The sequence below is a fragment of the Stegastes partitus genome, unplaced genomic scaffold (genome assembly GCF_000690725.1).
Source record: "Stegastes partitus isolate 25-593 unplaced genomic scaffold, Stegastes_partitus-1.0.2 Scaffold65, whole genome shotgun sequence".
NCBI classification, from domain to species: domain Eukaryota; kingdom Metazoa; phylum Chordata; class Actinopteri; family Pomacentridae; genus Stegastes; species Stegastes partitus.
In genome coordinates, this window is record NW_007577796.1 from 633,316 (window position 1) to 646,062 (window position 12,747).

The window sequence follows — 12,747 nt, forward strand, 5'->3', positions numbered from 1 at the left end:
ATGAAATGGAGATAAAAAAGGATCAGTAGTTGCACTTTTCCATGTGAGCAACACTAAAAATAAAATATATGTGACTTACTGTTATCTCTTGCCTTTTCAGATCAGCTTCTTCAAGAAAGGCATTGAGCTGGTGTCAAAGAAGATGGACAATTTTCTCTCCTCTGTGTCCAACATGACACAAAGGTAAAGAAAATCCCAATAATATTAGTTTCTGTCTCTACAGTACAAGTAATGAACCATAACTTTGGTATGAACAATGTAAAGTGGCTTGTTGTGTATGAACCTAAAAGGAAATAATTTTTAAGTGTCAGTTTCTGAAACTCCTATATTTTTATGTCAGTTTATTTTCTGAAAGTTAGTTTCAATAAATTTCGCCTGCATAAAAACACTTTTTCTGTCCAGCATCCAGGCCCAGCTGGACTCTGAGGCGGAGGCCATGCGTGTGTGCCAGAGGGAGCTTCTGTCTGTGGAAGACACCGTCTACATGCCAGATAAGGACAGTGAGCCTGTCAATCGCACACTCATCCAGAAGGCTGGCTACCTCAACATTAGAAAGTAAGATTAATTACACTCATTATGGTCCTATCTGAAATCCAAGGTTACCTGCTATTTATGCAGTGTGTCTGCCAGACGGTATATTAAAGGGTGTCTTGGAAGTAAATGAACTGAACAGCCAAGAAACAGGCTTTTAAATCATTTCAGATTTTGTCCAAAAATAAATTGTGATGCAATACATGGTGGAATTTGGACACAGTGACTGCAGAAGATTTGGAATGTCTAAACAGCCAAACACACCAGAAAAATGATTCTTGCTTCTCATGCCAAAGTTGCAAAAAATATGCATGAACACAGTAAACAATAAGTCTGTCACAGCAGACAAGGTGGGTCAGGTAACATGTTGACAGTGTGCGCTGTCAGCTTATTGTAGAGTAGATGTATGAGAAGGGAAACTTCTTTAATGGCTTCAGGGGATAAAACTGCAGCGTAGCTCGCATTGTGATTTAGTAAAATGTCAGAGCTGTCAAACTCTGTCTCTCCCTCATATACATCCAAGGTCTTTGACAAATGTCTGTGACACCAGAGAAAAGGTTTCCTCAGAATGCCATTCTGTTTAATGACACACACTGCCAGCAGCCTCAAACGCTTGTCAAATGGAGCTGAGGCCAGAGAACATTTACTTTTTGAAATGGTTTCTCAATATTCAGGGTCTGAGTCACCCGTGGCAGCGCGAACCGTACGCTTCAATATTTATCAAAGATATTTTATTTGTGAATATTTTGTGAACAGAACGTACGAGAAGACGGCTTACAGATGAGCAATTCAAATGAGTCACACAGACGTAGCTCACTTTTGAAAGGAAGTGACTCACAGTTCGATTGCATTGTAGCTTATTTATGTTGGCACATAGAACATTAATAGTCAAAACATATTCAAAACCAAAACAAGCCGAGAAATCAAACACCGAACGGAAAAGCGGTTGACGACAAACCTGGCATTTAATGGTGGGAGAGAGGTTTCGTTTAACAGTAAAATACAGCAGCCTCAAAGCCACACAAACATGATTTGGTCAGGTGTGAAACTGGAGGATTCTCGTTAACGGTTCACTGCAGCTTTACCATGAACAAGTACGTGTAATGCATGACCAGACTGCTGATGATTCACAATCTGAATATAATAGTTTGTTCTTTTTTAGAATATTATCATTTAGTGGACCACACTGGGTAACATTTAGACTTATAGGCTATCCCTTTAAAGTGCTGTTACAGGAAATGAAGTTCGCCTGTACTAAAGTTATGAATAAATAAAACATCATTAAATATAAAATGAATTAAAGCCATGTGGAACATCTTGTGATTCATTCAAGAATAAATGCAAATTAATCAAGATCTCTTTGTATAACCATAGGTATACTAGCCCATTTACCATAAAATGTTAATTAATCAACGTGTGAAGCTGATTTATGATTTGAGAATATTCCTCTCTCTGTGGAATGTTCATTTTTCCTAGAAGGACACCTGCTTTAACTCAATATGCAGAATATGCTGAAGCAAAGTGGTCAGATTTATATGGATGTTATGAAGGCTGTGGATGATTCTGCCATGAAACTGCACAAATAAATAACATGTTTCTGTGTTCATAGCAGGTTAATGAATATTGCTGAGGTTTGTGCAGAGTGTGGATGTTAGTGGCCACTGATAAAGGAGCAGACAGATGCCTTTTGGATTGAAATTGAGTTTTCAGTGGTATATTTTGAGAAAAGAGCAGTATTTTTTTTATCCATGTTAATATCAATATTTTTAATAACCAGAATGAGAGAGTGTCAGTGTTGTGAAGCAGGCAAACATTATTTTTTATGCTAGTATTAATTTTGTTAGGGGGCCTCTCTACTTTTAACCATTACTGTGGGTTAATATTATTAGACCTCATATCTCTCCACCTGTAGACCTACTTTACCTTAATGTGGTGTGTGTTGTTGTCATTATTGCTACAAGCTGCTCTAGAAATGTGTGTGACATTAGCTTCCCAGAGCTAATAAATGTCTGTAAAACACGGTGTGAAGTTAAACAACATAGCATGGGTAAAAATTCCCAACATATTATCTTTAATTTAATTGGTTTTCAACAAGCTGCTTCATGTTAACTTTGTGAAAATGTAAAGTAAATGTGTGTTGTCATTAGTAACTGATCAGCCACAACAACTTGTCCTGTGGAGGTTGAGTTAAATTATCCTGCAGAAAATAAACTAGTTCTGAAATGATTATTTGAATACATCCTTCAGGGACAGCAGTATTCATTGGTGATTATTTGTCTAAGTATAACCATACGTACTACTAAAGTGGTACAAACTGGTACCAGGTTTTGATCCTGGTGCAACAGACCACATCAGATCTTGTCTTTTACTGGTGGCATATGCAGTACTTACTAAGCAGTACACCTCTCCAAGCGGTTGTATGCCTTGCAGAAGTTTACATATTTACACTTTTCCAGATGCCATATGCTTATGTGTATTATTGTCATAGCCATGGTTTTATTTCAGATTGAATGAGCTCAAGCACAGAACCCTGACAGACAAAAACGAAGTCCAAATACTACTTTTACAGCTTATTTATGGCCTTGATCCATATACTTTTACTTCTTCTTCTCCAGTAAAACAGGCCTGGTGACCACAGCCTGGGACCGACTATACTTCTTCACCCAGGGCGGGAACCTCATGTGCCAGCCACGTGGGGCCGTGGCAGGGGGCATGGTGCTGGACCTGGACAACAGCTCCGTAATGGCTGTGGAGTGTGAGGATAGACGCTACTGTTTTCAGATAACCTCCCCCTCAGGAAAAACGTATGTACATTTTTATCTATTTCAAACAATGCGACGAATACACAAACATTTTTATTTTATTTAATTCCCTCCGTAATTTTTTCATGCCCCCAGGTCAATGATTCTACAAGCTGAGAGCAAAAAGGAATATGAAGAAGTAAGTGTGCGAGAGGCAGTTTAAACAGCTGTATTTGATCTCCTTTATTGCTTTGCATCTACATCACAAAGATATCTTGCTGCTACAACTAGCTGCCATAGAACAATGGAGGAGCTGTCAAGACTCATTTGTGTGGTTTTCATATTTGGTTTTGTGCTTGGACACATCTGACTGGCCTGTCACAGCTGGTATCAGTCAAGTGATTTCAGGCTGCTCGTGCCGGAGCTAGAGGAAGTCCTAAGGTTGATGTCTGTGTTTCTTTCTCAGTGGATTTGCACTGTGAACAACATCTCCAGACAGATCTACCTGACTGACAACCCAGAGGTAAAGGCTTCTTGCACACCCACATAGATGCACACCAGACATCAACTAAACCAGACAGCGAAGGATAAAACTCAAAGTTATTTAAACCTTCACCCATATTACTATGAGTGGAATAGGCAGTGGCTCTATGAAAATGTACTGCTTTTTCTTGTCAATGATTGCCCTCTTTCTCACTTATTTATTTTCCTTATATGGTAATCACTTGGTAGTTTGCAACACAAAAAGTAAAAAGAGATTTCAGACACTAATCATTAATCTGTGTCACCACTAACAGGTGCACTGTTGCCCTGTTGAAAATGACATATTTGTCATGTCAGGAGCAAAGGCACAGTAATGTAGGGTCTAATAAATGGGTATTTATTCCCACTATAGAAACTACTGAAAATGGTACCACTCTGAGAAAGGATGAGGGTACTGGATAGAATTGAGTAACATATGTAAAGCTCTAATTATGTATGGCGCGCCCAGCAGCAGATGGAGAATAATTTCAGACACAGCTTACGTAGTTTATCTAATTGGTATAGTTGTACAATTTGCCTTCATTTTCTCGTGGCGTGGGTGTTTGTGGGAAAACTGATGCACCCTTACGTCTGTCACTAATGGTCTCTATTGTGTGTCTTAATGATTTAAATTAGAAAAAAAAATAAAAAATCTAACATCCTAGATTCAACTAATTATATAATAATAGCTCATTGGAGCGAGTAAACCTGCTCTTTAAGAAATCCTTAACATATAACATCCTCTGCAATATTTGACCATTTTTTTCATGTATATTAAAGCATGATTTATAATTATTTTCCAATTATTTTCAAATTTACAATCCAGCTTAAGGAAGGATTACTTTGTCAACAGTTTTTGTGCCTCTGCTCTGGCGATAGACGTGTTCGGAGGCGTTGTGTTTTCAGATTGTTCATCCGTCCATCTGATTCGTATAAGGTCAAACGTCAACTATCACTGTGACAACTTAATGTTCCACAATAACGCATTTTTTGGCAATTATTCAATGGCATAACTCAGGAACAGAAGAATAGGTGGATGCTGATGAACACTAATCTTTTCGTTAGTTCCCCCAAATCCTGCACCTAATATAAACGTGGACCCAGAAATAGATAGAAAAACCAGAAAACCTTATGTGCTTTTTTGAGAGATTGATGCTGCTGTTTATGGTACAAAGCAAACACGAGGTTAAGATACTGTCGAGAACTGGTAGGTAATATTTTAGGAGTATTTACAGTGTGGAGGATTTCTAAATGACTAATAAAGACATGCTGCAATGTCTCCATTTCCTGATGTTAGGCTGTGGCCATCCGACTAAACCAAACCGCCATCCAAGCAGTCACCCCCATCACCAGCTTTGAGAAGAGACAAGAAGGCTCGCCCAACCCTGACAGGTCAGGCCTGTCACTTGTGTAAGACTTTATTCAGAACGCAACTCACTGTTAGTCTCCTGAAGTTTAGAATTAAATCATTTTACTGTAGCAAGTCCGTCATTTTGAAAATTACAGACCAACATTGTATGCAATATACTTTTGGCATTGTTTTGTCTCTTTACTTTAGTATTTATTGTGAAATACTATTTTTTTAATCATAATAAGACAGCTTCCTCTGCATGTATTATTGAATTTCCCTTCTGGGATGAATAAAGTATTTTTCATTCATTTCATTTCATGTATCTGTTGTTGATCTAGACCAATTTTAGTATGAAGTCAGTTTGTGTCAGGAGGAAAGGAAAAACAATGCCAGCAGCTGTACATGAATACTGTGTGTAGCGTAAAGTCGGATTTAGCTACATGTACTGTAAAATAGTTGATCATTTAGCCTTAGAGCTCATTTCCTGACTTTAGATATAACATCAGTGGCCTGGCACTCATCATTGTTAATGCATGTGTGCTGGACGTAAATATTTTACTCAGATGAAGCTTTACTTTGCAGTTTGCGTCACACTGCTCTGTATCACTGGCTTCTGTTTGGCTAACTGCTTAGACACATATAGACTTTTCCAAAACAATTGCAGTGTAAGTTATTAGAGACCAAAAATCCACTCTGAAGTTCAGCCAAAGCCATTATGAATCTGTTTAACTAAGAGTATTTTTCTGTTTCAGTTTGTCTATTTAGGAATAGAATTTGGTTGAACCTTTTCATGGCTAGTCAGGATCGCTGTTTGAATTATTGTTTTTAAGGTATACTTGTAAAAAAAAAAAAAAAAGTGAACTTATCCCTAATTGAGTTGTGTTTTTTGGGAAGGTTTACTTGTTGCATTTCTCCAAACTTACCTTCATTTTCTGTCTTATTCCTGTAGAGCAAAGCCAGGAGGTGTATACGCTAGTGGTTCCCAGAAAAGTGGTGCTGCTCCGGAACCAGAGGACCTGATAGCCCCCGGGACACCCATTCAGTTTGACATCATGCTGCCTGCCTCAGAGTTTCAGGACCAGAACAGAGCCGGAGGAAGGTGAGGGTACAGCTGAGGCAGGAAGTTTGTGTGGGTGCTTGTTTATGCTCGCTCTGTTTGCAGGAGACAGACAGCGATGAGGTACTGATGGGCGATGATGCTAATTTCCGAAACGTTGGCCTCATTGTGGTTATTATATAATTTCCAGGAAGCTGAATGCTTCTTAATAGCTCAACGCAGGGGTTTAATTGTTTGTTTTTTTGCTGGTGTGTGTGCTCCCATCCTGACAGACGCACAAATCCATTTGGAGAAACAGATGATGACTGTTCAACAGACAGTGACGGTAACCGTTTTCCTGTTCCAAATGCATCTTAATGGTCCATTCTGTCTTAAGCACTTTCTAAATTCAGTTGAAACTCTTTTGTGCTTTTGTGTACCTTGAATTTGTTCCCCTGCATGGATGTTTTTTTGGTTTGTTTCCTGTCCTTGCGCTTTTTATGTTGCTGACTTGTTTGTGTGTGGATGATGTTCCTGCAGATTCCCTCCTGCAGCAGGTATTCGCTGTACGCTTCCTGGGCTCCATGGCGGTTCGCTGTGGCAACAATCAAGAGGTCATCTACGAGGCCATGAGGCAGGTGCTGGCTGCCCGAGCCATCCACAACATCTTCAGGACCACAGAGTCTCACCTCATGGTCACCAGCAGTAGCATCAGGTAGAATTTATCACATTTTTACATGAATACCACCTCTAAGAGCAAAGTCATCTCATTCAGACACTGTCTGCCAATATAGATAGAAAATGCTAAAACAAATGCCTCAATTAATGCTTTCTAACAAGAATGCTGATGTTTAATAATGTTGGCACATAGTGCAGGTGTAAAATAAGCTACTTTTGATAGTAAAGTGACAAAAAGGAAAAAAGGGATAACGCTGCTTGTGTTTTCTCAGCTATTTTTTGATCTGAGTAGATTTTCAGTTTTCCAGGTCACGGTAATCATAGGAGCATCAGTAGAAATCGACTGGATTTCCCTTGAAGGTTCTTCACCTCTCATCCAAGAGGTTTCTTCAGGTCGAACCTACAAGAGAATTCCAAGAAATTAACAGTTTTGGGTCTTTGATTTATCTCTGTCTGCAAAGCTACGTTTAAAAAAAAAAAAAAAAAAAAAAAAACATTTGAGAAAATCTACAAGTTGTTATTTTCAAGAATTCAAATACACTACTTTATTAGTGTACAATTGCCATTTCTGTCTTCTATCCAGTCCAGTTGGTTTCTACTGAAGCTCCTATGACTATATTTTGGTCCTTTTGCCTGGGGGAAAAACGGTTAAGACAACAAAAATAACATTCCTATATTCTTCCAATTGTTTAAACACTGTCACAGTTTCACAATTCCTCTCCCACTAGTTACAAATAGTTTCTTTTTTGCCAATTAACCATTGAAGATGTCAATCTAATTAAGTTTACCACATTAAATGACCTATATCATCCCCCTTATCAGCAAATTAGTCAGTCACACATGTCCCCAGAATGTGTTTTCCAATATTTCCACACGAAACACTGCAAAACAGTTCATGTACTCATTTTTAACAATCATAGCTATGTTGTCTTGAATTCCTTTAGTCTACCACATGAAAACATGTCTTACAGCTCATTCTGTTAATATTGCAGTTTATCTAACTTTACCTTGTTGTATGTCCTTGTGTACAAGCAATGCTGTCATTTAATCCTGGCTTGTAACATCCAAGATGTCTGAGTGCATACAGCTGTGTTCACGTTTGCATGACTGTGCATGTCTCAAGCTGAATAAGAGTCATAAAAAAAAGGAAAAAAAATGTTCTGGGGTTCGTCCTTGGTACTGTAACTGGACAACCTTCTAAAAGTTGGCGAGCAGTGCTGGAGATCACTATCTGAAGTGACTACAAAGAGAAAAGACCTTGAAGTAAGAAGCTTCTGAAGTCCCATCAAAGCATCTGTAGCAAAGAACTCATTTGGTGATGGGGATGGGATGTCGTGGTGCCGTGTAACCCATGATTGATTTTCACGTATGCCAGAGATTTTACCTTGTGTAAGCAATACCTTCTAACAAGATGGTGAGATTCAGTCACTCAAAGAAGAAGTCACATTGTCGATGATTGTCCCTGAAAATCGGTGTTAAAACAAAATCTAAAAAAATTCAATTTTCTCTTTTCAACAGGTTGATTGACCCACAGACTCAAGTTACGAGAATAAGTGTAAGTATCACAAAAAGGTCATGGTGTCCGTACTTTGACTCCTACCACATTTAAAACAATTTCCCTTTCTCAACATCCTTCATGTCTCAGTTCCAGCTTGGGGAGGTGTGTCAGTTTGCAGCCCACCAAGAGAACGGGAGGCTGATGGGATTCGTGGTGGAAAGCAGAGACTGGAGCGACGGAGATGAGGAGGGAGAGCCTTCCTTTAGCACCTTTGTCTTTGAGAGCAACACAGAAGGCGAAAAGGTTGATGCACCAACATGATCAACACTGATTTTATGTCAAGGAGGGCAAACATGTTAAGGGTTGCACAGCGTGTATGTTCACCTGTGTCTTTTTGTCTTCTTTCACAGATATGTTACACCATAAACTTGGCGAAGGACATTACAGAAGCTAAGAAGGTAACGCCATCAAACAGAAACAACGAAAACAGCTATCGTTATGTATTTACAGAAGGTGGTGTAATTTAAAAGGTTATTTTGAAAGTTATAAACAAAAGGTAAAAGTAAAACACAAAGAAATAAATAGCATACTTCTTCATGGCAAAGAAAAGTGATCTCATGGTAATTTTTCTATGTGAGATGGAAATGTTCTCCGTTAATCTCAGCCATATTATGTCAATAATACTTCGTTTGAAGTTTTATTATATTACTTTGTTAGGTTTAGGTTTCATAGCACTGAATAAGGGTAGTGTTTTTAGTGGCAACAACAGAAACATCTCTAATTTGGAGATATTAATGAAGATAAGTTGGAACACACCCACTAGAGGGAACACTTTACCTTCCCTAGCCCTAATGGCATACAGGTGACAGAGCAGGTATAATCAGAATTTATTGCCACAGCTTGAGCAATTTACAAACACAATGATGTAGAATCTTGCTCAGTGGTGCTGTGTTTTTCATTTTAACAAGGACCCAGAGGCCCTGGCCCAGCTAATGAAGAACATGCCTCTAACCAACGATGGCAAGTTCCTGCTCCTGGAGCCTGAAACGGGCGACACGACCAACGGAGCAGGACAAGAAGATCTGGAGTCGGAGGCCTAGCTCCAGTTAGGACCAAAAAAGAAAAGCAACAACAGGATCACAGTCCGACTTTTGCCCAGGAGGGAACAGTTTCCCTGGATAAAGACCCCTAGCCCTAACTCTGGTACTGTAACACCGAGACTAGACAGCGTAGTTCACCTCCACTGACCCTGTGTTACTACTACTTCATCTCTTTTTGCTGTGCTAAAAGCGGAAGACGCTGACAGCAGGTTGGCTATGCGCTTCATTAGATATGCTTTTCCATGGTATCACTTGTAGCACGGGTCTTTGGATTTGGAGTTTTGTCATTGTTTTTAACACCACTGTAGGTGGCATGCACATCAAAAGGGACATTACATAGGTACTGGTTGTGTTTCATTGTTTTCTAATATCCCCGTCCACCTAACAGAAGGTGGTGAATCATTCGCTTCAGTTTAGGTTTACATTTATTTTAGGTTTACATAGTTTGAAGTGTTTGTGTTTGGAGAGTTTAATCCTTTACTTTGACTTGTACGTAAGGCTCATATGCAACTACTTTGGTGTTTATTTCTTGATTATTCATGTACAAGAAAAGAAAAAAAATTGCACTTCCAAGGGTTGTATCTGTTTAATAATAACACCTGATGTGTAAAGAATGCACAAATTTTGAAGGATTTAAAGACAATGAAGGACTTAAAAAGTAGGTTAGGACAATGTCAGCTCCTTTTTCCAGAGCAGTTAGTGCATAGTGTGCTATTATCGATATCCTAGCAGATCATTTGTGTCTTAAAGCACACAGGACACAGTCGGCATGAGTGTTCTTTCTGCCCTCCTGCCCTGACTATCGTTAGCGTTCCCTCTAAACTGAATTACTGTTATGCTACCAACTGTACAAAACAAGTCTTAAGATTATCTCTGTCAGTTCCTCATTGAGCAGCCCAAAAACTACTTTGTGCTCCTTCTCTTTAAAGTCTGTAAATATGATCTCTCCGAGTGTCTATACAATGTTTAATCAGAGTCAATATGCTAGGTCTGCTGCGGTGCATGATTAAATAATGCTGCTCTCTCTTGTTCCCTTTGCAGAAGATTAAAGTCTCTACTCTCGAGCACTGAGCTGTTATACTAAAAAAGAAAAAAAAAAAAACAACTGAAATGTCACAGTAACGCATGAAGGCAGACCACAGTGGGGTATCATGCACTCATGGAAAAGCAATTTTGCTCCTCGCTCATACATATGAATGATAATCCAAGCAATGGGAAAGTGATCTGTGAAATTCTTCCTTCCCTCTGCATCCCGGTGCAGGTCCGTTCCGTTTCGACCCGTCCGAGCCGCAACACTAATCTCGGTGGACAGTGGAAGCCCATGTATTGTGTCAGTGTGACATGTTTTGTACAGAGGAGGTCAAAGAAAGTGACTTGGCGTTGAACGTTGTGTTGACCAGTGCGTTTGCTTGTCGGCTTGCTTTTTCTTACTCTATTTGGTATGTCAGAGGCAGAAGCACGTTGAAATGAGGACAAAGTATGGCTATTTCACTTAGGAGCTCTTGTTCTAGTGCTGTGACTATACATATGGTAATTAAAAGGAATAGTTCACTTTGGGAAAATGCACTTCTTCACTTTCTTACAGGGAGTCAGAAAAGACTAATCTGCATAACTGCTATACGTTGTAGCTCATTTGTGTACAACAAGCAAGTGTAACGACACCACCTCGCTGTTTAACGCAAGGGTGCTGACAGATGAAAGCTGCGTTTCATTCAACTCAGAAGTCTGAAAATTTCCAAGTTGAACTTCCGAACTCCTCACTGGAAAGGTTCCACACATTAACAATGTCATATGCAGGCAATCAACATGGCTGACAGCAAGAAACTCAGCTTTTTATGGCAGCAAGCAGCACATGAATGTTTATGTCAGCTGAGCTTCACTGGATACATTGAACAAGTGACAGAGTTCGTCACACATATTTCACATCAGTTTAGTAAGAATATTTCACGCAACAGCCTTACATGTACGGTTAGATGTTGTACACAGGCTAAGTAATGTTGACTTTTTGTGGATGCTGCCATCTGACTGATGTCAGAGCATCTACTTTTACATGAAATTGGCCCAAGCCTCCCACGCAGAGCTCTCACCTCAGAAGCCATTCCATCATACTTTTTCCGCAAATTAGGTTGGAGATTTTTAGTTCTGAGGTGTTTGCAGCGCAGTATTATCTCATAATTATGAGATAATTTATGCACACCTAAATTAAAGTGTGTTGCACCCACACATTTCTTACAGAGGGCTAATTATAGCAGCTAAATATTGACACTAGACATAACTGCTGTGTAAAGGATGGCCCGCTTGGAGCGACTACAGTAGCTAATTGAAAACTGTCAGCATATTCAGGTAAAATATAACGGACTAGAGGTGTGGATATTTATGGCAGTTATCGATTCAGGTGTGAACACATAATGAGGATCACCTGCCAGCTGACCTAAGAAGGTTGTAGAAGTGCCAAGTCTGGAGGGCAGAATGTAGTCAAAGAGGCATTCAAATTCACTAGAGCACTGGGAGAGTGACTCTCGCACTAAGAAGCCAACTGTAATCCGTGCAACATGTCAGATGCTGCTGTTTCAAAATGGCAGGGTTCCCAGATGTGACTCAAGTACTCACGATGCCCCCAGCAACCACGAGAATAAATATGTAAATGGTAACTTCACTGACGTTCTGCCAGAGAGTCAACAAGAGCATTTCCCTAAATGTTAAACTTTCTCTTTCTGTTGCCTGATGTAAATCATATGAGCAGGATGTGTGGTGTTGTACAGACTGTTTTATTCATCCTATATCCTCCCTCCTCAGGTGATGACTGAGAGCCTTCAATCACACCAATAATAAAAGTACAGTAATGCATACAAATACGCGTAGTGCGTCAGTCTACAGGAAGTTCTTTCCAGCTGGATAATGTAAACATGTCTGTGTTTTCTCTCTGGTGAGAAGATTTGCTCCAACTTTACCGTCAAGAAACTAAATCCTCTTACTCTGCAGCCCATTACACACATTACAGCTGTGCTGCACAGTCTTGATATATTTTTTGCTTTGTAAGTAATGCAACGTCAGGAAAAATCTGGGTACTCATGGTGTCGAAAATGCATTTCCATAATATAGCAAGGACTGCATTTTCTCTTTCTCCTGCTTTTCTTTCTGTAAATGGCAGAAGTTGCCAGAATTCACTTCCCATCAGGCTTTGCACTTAATTTGTCCTAGTTTTCTAAAGACCAATGTTAACATGCAATCTTTAATAAATATGTCATTTTTCTTACTCAAGTAAATGTTGTGTTTTCTTTACCTCACAA

The 12,747-nt window shown here is 39.4% G+C and overlaps 1 protein-coding gene across 1 annotated transcript in view; it reads left to right on the plus strand.

Annotated features, from left to right (window-relative positions):
* appl2 (adaptor protein, phosphotyrosine interaction, PH domain and leucine zipper containing 2) overlaps positions 1 to 12,718 on the plus strand; it is a 19,299-nt gene extending 6,581 nt beyond the window's left edge. Inside the window, exons 9-21 of the mRNA XM_008276117.1 lie at positions 101 to 183; positions 403 to 555; positions 3,147 to 3,335; positions 3,429 to 3,471; positions 3,739 to 3,795; positions 5,092 to 5,186; positions 6,095 to 6,244; positions 6,475 to 6,527; positions 6,722 to 6,896; positions 8,378 to 8,414; positions 8,505 to 8,660; positions 8,768 to 8,815; positions 9,326 to 12,718. Coding sequence (XP_008274339.1) covers positions 101 to 183; positions 403 to 555; positions 3,147 to 3,335; positions 3,429 to 3,471; positions 3,739 to 3,795; positions 5,092 to 5,186; positions 6,095 to 6,244; positions 6,475 to 6,527; positions 6,722 to 6,896; positions 8,378 to 8,414; positions 8,505 to 8,660; positions 8,768 to 8,815; positions 9,326 to 9,457 — 1,371 coding nt within the window. The 3' untranslated portion in view covers positions 9,458 to 12,718. The remainder of the gene's footprint in view (positions 1 to 100; positions 184 to 402; positions 556 to 3,146; positions 3,336 to 3,428; positions 3,472 to 3,738; positions 3,796 to 5,091; positions 5,187 to 6,094; positions 6,245 to 6,474; positions 6,528 to 6,721; positions 6,897 to 8,377; positions 8,415 to 8,504; positions 8,661 to 8,767; positions 8,816 to 9,325) is intronic.
* The last annotated feature ends 29 nt before the right edge of the window (positions 12,719 to 12,747 follow it).